General features: G+C 41.3%; 1 protein-coding gene across 1 annotated transcript; it reads right to left on the reverse strand.

Annotated features, from left to right (window-relative positions):
- Positions 1-927: 927 nt before the first annotated feature.
- LOC126273493 (uncharacterized) lies at positions 928-2,839 on the reverse strand. Its single transcript, XM_049977038.1, has 4 exons — positions 2,797-2,839; positions 2,314-2,714; positions 2,049-2,244; positions 928-1,695 (listed from the first exon to the last, which is right to left on the reverse strand). Exons 2-4 carry the CDS (start codon positions 2,707-2,709, stop codon positions 1,331-1,333), a joined length of 957 nt encoding a protein of 318 aa, XP_049832995.1. The 5' UTR covers positions 2,710-2,714; positions 2,797-2,839; the 3' UTR covers positions 928-1,330.
- Positions 2,840-8,873: the final 6,034 nt, after the last annotated feature.

Consider the following 8,873-nt stretch of genomic DNA (forward strand, 5'->3'; position numbering starts at 1 on the left):
TACCTTTTTTTCAACTTGCGATGGTGATACCTACGAAAATCCACGGTAGGAACGAGTTATATCAGCTGTACAACATTTTTAAAGATTTTTTACTTTGATGCTATTTACTCTGGCACAAATGTGTCAGGAAGTGCCTTTAACAGAAGGGCACTTCTTGGTCCTGTGTTAAAAGATCACAATTTCGTTTCACATCTTGATTGCAGGAATCTACAGACACTGAACTAGAAAAATTGAACTTTGAGAACGCACGCATCGTGCTGGCTAATATTTGGAGCTATTTGGCCATTGATTTTCCTGTGGTGGCCGAATAGATTGTGGAGGCAAAAACTAGACTGGATATCGCACAGGCTAGGAAGTTTCTGCCTGTGGCTAATGTCTCAGGATTTTTTTTTTACCATCACCTGTTTTCATTACACAAACTTAAGACTGGTCAATACCATGGAATAAGACTGAAGTTAAATTCACTCTGCTGTTACTATATTTATCTTTGTGTGTACGAGCGTCGTCACATTTGAAGCAAGTTCCATACGATGACTATTGCCCCAGTTTCGAATCGTGCTTATTTAAATGATCGTATGGTCTTTGTGGCCTATATTTTTCCATCATACGATGCCATTAAACAAATGCATGCAGCCACACCAGAACCAACAAGATGTGTTGTCCTTTGGGAAGATTCATCAATGAATTGCAGCTAGACATCCCAGGGAACGTCTCTGATAAAGAATGACTTAATTGGATGAAGATTACGTGGAATGCTACCAATATAATGCAAATCGAGAACGATGTGCCAGCTATTCTACTTAGCAACAAAAGAGGAACGTTTTTAATGACATGAATTTGGAATCCTTCAATTTGTTATGTTTCGCGCTTTTTTTTTTTTTTTTTTTTTGGAACGTTCTATTTTTGATTTCATTAAGAATCAAGTAATTTTGGAAGCAGTATTTTCATTTACTTTTTAGATTTAAAACTGCAAAACGTGCTGCGTTAGACAAGGAGAGAGTATGACTAACTAAGAGGAGCTTCCAGCACCAAATTCGTGTCACATTTCTGAGTGGCCCCTAACTTTGTAGCTTAACCTAGCTAAATGTTGCTGCTAAAGGCAAGCCTCCTCTACGGAGGAGGCAATACTATTTTTGCCCTTATCACAACCCTTAGCTTTCAACACTTGTTATACGAAACTTTGGGAACATGGTGGCATAATGTAGATGAAGAGTAATGCATCCAAGTACGAATATTTTTTTTTTATTTTCACCGATAGTTAACTCTTGAAACAGTTAAGTAGAGTAGCTGAAGGAATTGAAGATTCGAGTTACGGAAAGACGTCTGATGGTCACTCTTGCGGCAGGGAAATAAATTGCTCCGGGTGCAGCGAGTGCATGGATAGAGGCCTGGACAGCGGTCGCTCCTCCGAAGGCGTTGGCGTAGGGAGCCTGGCGAATGACGCGCCGCTGGAGGACGAAGATGCGGGCGCCTCCATCTCTCTGAAGAAACGGCCCACGAGCGGTGCACGAGGCAGCAGGTAGAAAGCTGCGCCCACTTGGAAGACCGCCAGCGCCGTGGCCGCACGCCTGCACAGTGTCAGCGCCTGTCGCACCCGACCCGCCGGGGGCTCCAGGGCGGGGCCGGCCGTGGGGATGGTGGTCTCATCTGGAGCCACCAACACTGAAGACGCCTCGGCGGTAGCCGTCTGCACACCTGAACAAGCGAACACGACAGGTCACGCAAACGCCACCAGCTTTCAACATCCACACTGCTACAGTGACATGACAGCTGCCGTTCGGACAACATTGACTGGACGTGTTAATGCTGTCGCTTTTGTCATGCTTACGGAGGAGCAAGTATTTTTACGTGACAAACTACAAAATTTACGGCAAGTAAAGTCACCAGTAATGTATATATAATTAAGAGTTACAAGTTATTGTGAAAATAACTTCATTCGTTATAAATTTGTGCGTGATAAACCACGATTCCAAATATTAAATTTTTAGTGACGCATCACAAACGCCGTGTAAACTATGAATATGTCTACTCAGCGTAAGAGAACTCACCAGGCGCTGCCACATTCAATTTTTTCTCCAGTTTGTCTATCCAGCTGTCCACAATCGTGATCACGTTGTTATATTTTTTCATTATTATTTTACCAGCCCTGTTAAGTTTCTTCCTGCCTATTTCGCTTATAGCTTCAGTTTTATCCAGCGCTGGACGGATAATTTTTATTATTTGTTGCGTGATAGCACTGTACAGCTGAAAAGGAGAAAGATTTGTTACAGTTTTCACGGGACTGTTTTCAAGTTTACATTTACTAGCTGTTACCTTTTCCGGTGACTCCCTCACTGCAGGAAATTTCTTCTCTATTACTACCACGCCTTCGCTGACTGCTTTGTCTATGTTCTGAATAACTGGCACCAAGCTACTCACTTTGCTTTCTGCAAATTTGAAAACCGAGCCAACCACTTTTTCAGCCAAGTTAAGTGAGCAGGTGATGATGCGGGCCTTTTGCTTTACAGAGCAATACGCATCTCTGCTTTTCTGGAAAGCAATTACTATTGCTGGCCAGCGTTTCAGCAGCTCAGCAGTCTTGTATGTCTGCTCTGGTACCTCCCCAGCTACAGGCTGCTGGACCTGTGCACTAGCAGGTGCTGCAGGAACAGAGCTTTCAGCGTGGAGTAGCTTGCCTTCTTCAGGATTGGAAGCCGTTAGTTCAGGCATGTTGTCTGTTAAAGACAGTAATAGACACACCTTTACCACTGAAATGGTGCGAAATTCAGGTACTCAAATTCACAGCTACATACTTACAATCACAGTACTTGTAAGAAATGGAGGACTACCACAAGAGTACATTCAGATTTCGCTGAGGCGGGAATTTATAGAATTCAGGCGCACGGCATTGTGCATTCGACGGCAGAGGGCGCGACCCTCGTGGCTGTTATCAACGTTACCTGTAGCTGTTTTATGCGCACGCTATTCTTAAAGTAAATACCAGCATCATTTATTTACCATTTAGATGTATAGAAGTGGATTCACCTAAATAAAAATACTTCGGTAATATGAATAAACGGAAGCGCCACGGCGCAACCGCTTGCTACACCAGCGCCACATAATTGAAATTTCTGCCGGAAAACTTTAGTCCGAATCAGCGAGGAAGTGTATAGTTACATGGAGACACTGCTCGCTAATACATTTGACGCTTCTGTTTCCACGAATGTTAGGGGAGTGAGATTAGAGCTATAGATGTCAAGGCAGATTTCCCTGGTTGTAGCGTGCTTATTGGAAACATATATTCCTCGGAATTACTGTGATCTTTGTTTTATCGCTGTTACATACGGTACAAGGTGCTACGTTCGTCTGCGAAAGGCCCCATAATAGTGAAATGCCGGGAGTTTTGATAGTCCACATTAGTTGCTTTGAGTCTTTGTTGATGTTTAAAAGTCGGCGTTTGTTGTTATCGACTGATTTCTTCAAGTAGTCATATTCGTGAACCACAATTTAGTTTAGATTTGCTGTAAAGAAACGTTGCAACTTGTATCTCGAATAACTATCGCCTCGTCATTATCGTAATTTGGCGGTATTCGGATGGCCCATAGATTTTCATGCGTAATTTGAGGTGATGGACTCTGTCCCCGTCCTACTGCTCTGCAAGCGGATTCTATTTTCCGTTGCCTGAAGTCGTCCGGTCGTTCAGAAAGTCACTTTGGTACAAAGCTTGGTCAATTGAAAAGTGTAAAATCTATTGGAAATAGTGATTCACACGAACTTCATGTTCATTTCGGAAAGCCGGTGGAACTGTATCCCTTGCCTGTAGTATGGCGTACCCAGCGAGGGACAGCGGAAGGCTCCTTTGAAGAGAGAAAAAAAAAGGTCTCTCCCTGTTTCATTAGACTGAGGTATCAAGTCAGTATCATTTAAAGGTAAAGACGAGCTTATCATGGGTAGTGGCTAGTAGAAAGTTCAACAAAGGATATGTTTTGTGAAATTTCACAACTGCTTCGAAATAAACGTGATGCTGAGAGCCTCTCCCCACCCTTCTCGGGCAACAATCTGGCTCAGTGGTTCTCAACCCGGGGATAGTAAAATGAAACTTTGATGGCGTAAAGGCAAAAAGGATAGATTTCGGTCACGAAACTAAATTATTTTTAAGTAATTTCCATTTCTGGTACCTCTATTTTGATACTGTAGTACGGATTACGTAAATTGACTAAGTTGTGTGTAGGACCCCTTCCTCCCTGAAAACTTGGTCGTGGTGATGGACGGGCCTGTAGAGCAGCCCGAGATCTGTTAATTGGAAGGTGACAAATTGGTTGTGACTTGAAGCCAACGAGTGTCAAAGAAGAAAATCTATTTGTGGTAACAAATTAACCGATAGCGAAGCACATAGTTTACGTCTGCACCATACTGAAGAGGCAAGGGGCTGAAATACGTAACTTAAATCCATAAATTACCAATACCTAAATTTTCATTTCAAATACTTGCATTAACGCATGTGGTGGTTACAGCTTGTGAAACGACTGTGTGAGCATCTTCCCATGAAGTCCTCCCACTACACACGCGCAACGTACTTTGTATCATGCATATCCATGCTTAGGACATATCATAAAAGGTGGTGTGTGTTTGCAACACCTCCTCCTAAACCACTGCACGGATTTCAGCCAATCGCCGTGGGAGTAACAGCCACCTACCTGTCATTGGGAATGGGGGGGGGGGGGGGGGGGCGGAAGCGGGAGAGGGAGAATGAGAGCACTTAGCGACTTGTGACAAACTTTACACCTAACTTCAAACCTTTGACATTTTTCCGCTCTGGCGGCCCCTACAAAAATGATGAAAGTAATAATAATGTAGGTTTTCTTACTGCTTTCCTGCTGTTCATGCAGTACCGCATGAGGCAAGATATAATTTCTTCTTTACTATTAACTGTATGCACGACACATTTTGTAAACACGTGCACGTATGCCATTGTGCATGTCATTGTATGTGGATGAAATTGTCTAGGGTCTGATCCATCAGTTCTTGCACAACATCTCGCGACGCATTTTGCGACAGCATTGGCAGAAACGCAGGTTTCAACACACCCCTCTCTGTTTCAACCCCCACCAAGCATAATTCCATAATGAATCCTTCAGTGAGTGGAAATTCTTGCAGGCTCTTACCTCTTCACATGACACAGCTCCAGGCCCGGATTTCATCCCCAGACGATCCAACACTTGGATGTTGCCCAAAGGTTACATCTACTCAGGTTGTTCAAATGCATTTGGCTCGTGGGTACCTTACCCTCGCAATGGTGAGACACCATAGTTATCCCTATACTTAAGCTCGGGAAGACCCCAACGTCTCGGCAGCTACCAACTGGTTAGCCTGACCAACTTCCTTTGTAAACTGCTAGAGAGGAGAGTTAGCTTCAGATTGTTGGGTACTCGAATCTCGGGGCCTTCTGTCCCCATATCAGTGTGGCTTTCGGGAAGGACGATCTCAAACAGATCATTTACTCAGACTGGAAACAGCAATCCGAAAGGCTTTTGCCCAATGCTGACTCCTTATCGCAGTCTTCTTTGGCCTATAACACGTGGCTTAGCACTATCACATTTAGCTAACCTCCATGACTGGGGCTTTTGCGACCTCCTTCAGAATTTTATCCACAAATTTTTATCCCACTGGCTCTTCTGGATTTGCATTGGCACTTCTCAGCGCCCCTCGAATCCAGGAGAACGGTATCATGTGGGGTTGTGTGTTGTCACTCTCTTCCTCATTGCCATCAATCGGCTTTTGACCTCTGTTGGGCCTCTATTTACCTGGTGCTTGTGGACGATATTTGCATCTGGTGGTGCTTCTACTTGGTAGCATCTGCTGAGTAACAGCTCCAAGGGACCTCTGCTTGGGCCATCCCCTGTGTCTTCCATTCTACCCCTCCAAAATGTAGGTTATGCACTTTTGCCATTGACCCACGGTACACCCCAAACTTAAGTTAGGTAACCAGTACCTAGATGTTGTAGCAGTCCCATTTCTTGGGCTTATTTCTGATAAAAAGCCAACTTGGCCGCCCCATATTCGCCACCTGAAGATTACATGCATTTGGAACCTTAATGTTCTCTGCCTCCTGGCCCACACATCTTGGGACAAAGTTCATGCTACTCTTCTCCACCTTTATTGTGCTCTGGTTTTGTCCAGACTTATGGCTGTCAGGGTTATGGCTAGGCATAAGGGGGGAAGGTGGGAAAATGGAGTGAGAGTGATTGGGTGAGGGGAAGGCAGCAGAGAGATGGAATGCTAGGGATAGGGATTTCTTCAGTTTAAAATGAGGGGTCTTGCTGAAGTTATAAAAAAAATACAATTATATAAAAATTCCTGTTAAAATGTATGTGGCATAATATAGTAAAATTATAAAACTAATTGAAGGGAACTGAGAACAAGGAAAGAACAAAGAGGGGGGGGGGGGGGTGTTGGAGGGACGAAGGGAAAGGGGGGAGGCAGACATATGGCAGGGATGTTATGGCATTAACAAAAGAGGGTCTTGTACTAAAATTGCAAAAAATCAATTATGTAAAAATTAAGTGTTGGCCGATGATGGGTAAAACTGTAAAAGAGAGAAAATAGTAATTTGGAGAGTTTAACAGTATTTTTAGTTAGGCACATGACATTTAATAGTTAAACTGGCCATTGTTCCTTCTGTTTAATAGTTGTAAAGTATCTTCTAATCTAGAAATAATTATGGCAATTAATAAAGATATAACCATTAACGATACCTAACATCTGTTAGGTGTGTGACAGAGATGATGTAAAAGTACAAAATTTTGTAAATTTAAGAAAATCTGAAGCTTCGTTACAAATTTAGTGCATAATACTCATAAACATAACCTTTCATTGTGAAATGAGATTTTATTTTTATATTTCTATCAGTTTTGTGTGTTATAAATACAAATGTTTGCTAGGTGTTTGTGGCTATTAGGCATGTGACACTCTGTCTATAGGAACTTTAAATGCCACAGAGCTTAAAAAATTATTGAAATATACCAGAACAGCATGATAAAAAAGAGTAAAAGCTTATTTATTCTATGAATTTATCAGGCAACACATGATGACACCTACACTTCACAAAAAAGATGTCAGAGTGGGTCCACAGTTACACTATAAATGAGCACTGAAAACGGAATAAGGCAGCAGTATACTTGAAACAACTAAACAGCATACCCATGAGTCTAAACAGCAAAAACAGTTTATACCTCCTGCCAGGTGTTGATTCACCTGAAACACACTGTTGTCCAAAAAGGATTTAGAAACATTGGCTGCAAGTGGGCACTGATTAAATCAATAAGGAAAGTTGAAAATTTGTGCCGGATTGGGATATGAATCTGGGCCTCCTGCCTGCTAGGCAGGTGCTCTGACCACTGAGCCATCTGGGCATAGCAGTTATCGCAACGTCATGTACTACCCTAGTATGCCTCCTGTCAGACCTAAATTCTCAACTACATTCCTTTGTCAGAACATATTCATCTGGCCACACAAAGATAGTGTTGTTAGTTTTTATAAAATGTCTCCATTATCTCATCATGTGTATTTGGTGAAACTAAGATGCCATGTAGACTTGTTAGACTCAGGCTTGAATAATGCTAATATAATGAACACAAAAAGCCTGTCACATGACAGATATCACACACAGTGTTATTATATCTTTCCTTGCATGATGTTTCACCAACTACTATCTCATCGCTGACAACTTGCAGCAGACTTGCTGTATTACCACTACCTGTTTATGGGGTGATGTTGGCAGTGCTTTCTCATATCTGCAGACAGTTTTCCCTTTTATATTCTATTATTCTGTATTATTATTATTCTCATAATTATATGAGAATTCATCATTCAAGTAGAATCTGATGATGAAACTAGGGCATAGAAGGTCTCATTCTAGAAGGCACTGTTTGGCAGCTTCAGCACAGAAATATTAGCTTATATTGTTAGGCATGTGACTAGGAACCAGCTGTTCACACAGATTGTGTACAGTCATTTTGAACAATTTGGGCAATGCTGCCACATATGATTCATGGACACTAGTTGCAGCTATAAATGACACAAACTTTGGAAAATACTTTCCTCTTGTTCTGGGAAGATGAAAAAAAAAATATCACATGCCTAACAGGAAATTAACAATTTTCATGTTTACTATTACACCAGTCTTGGTACATTGATTTCTGGTGGTTAACTTTGTTATACTTGGAAAATACATATAATTACTTTTCATTTCATATTCCACTTTCACTAATTTCTTGGAAACTGAAATACATGTATCTTCTCCAAAATATTGCAAAAGGTCCCAATTATAAAAGTGGGAATCAAGTAACTAAAACTAAATTATCTTAAAATACTTTGTGTGTGAAACATTGAAAGTATACAACCATAAGGTTCTGTAAAGTATTAAGAGTAAAATTATATGAAAATTACCATTTAAAGTACAGAATAATGGATTTACTAATAATGAGACGTGATGTTTGTAAAATTATATTAGTGGAATTGTGTTGAGTATCTAAAACAGAAGAGTTATTATTAAATCTTAAAAATTTTAAAACACTGAAAATATAAAACCCACAAAAAGTATAAAATGATAAATTATAAAAGTGAAGTTCTGTAGCGGCTAAAGTTACAGGGGACAGGATGTGACAACTATGGTTAATTGCATTTGCTTCTGCTTGGAGCCATTATATAGCATGCAGTTTTATAGTATGTACAGAAGCCAGTCTGCATGCTGACTTTCTGCTGTAGTTGGAATCACAAACAATGGAGGTAGAGTTCAGTCTTGTTCTGCACACATCACCAAGCAATATTCGACAACCAATGAGCATTCAGTAGTGTTCTCAGTACCCTGCTAAGAATGTCATAGCCAATGAAAA

The sequence above is a fragment of the Schistocerca gregaria genome, chromosome 1 (assembly GCF_023897955.1).
Source record: "Schistocerca gregaria isolate iqSchGreg1 chromosome 1, iqSchGreg1.2, whole genome shotgun sequence".
NCBI classification, from domain to species: domain Eukaryota; kingdom Metazoa; phylum Arthropoda; class Insecta; order Orthoptera; family Acrididae; genus Schistocerca; species Schistocerca gregaria.

Excerpts from the sequence above, each read along its gene's own strand:
- LOC126273493 (XM_049977038.1), bottom strand. The coding sequence starts at position 2,709 with ATGCCTGAACTAACGGCTTCCAATCCTGAAGAAGGCAAGCTACTCCAC. Across the intron at positions 2,245-2,313 it reads TGAGGGAGTCACCGGAAAAG|CTGTACAGTGCTATCACGCA; the intron begins GTAACAGCTAGT and ends TCTCCTTTTCAG. Across the intron at positions 1,696-2,048 it reads ATTGAATGTGGCAGCGCCTG|GTGTGCAGACGGCTACCGCC; the intron begins GTGAGTTCTCTT and ends TCGCTTGTTCAG.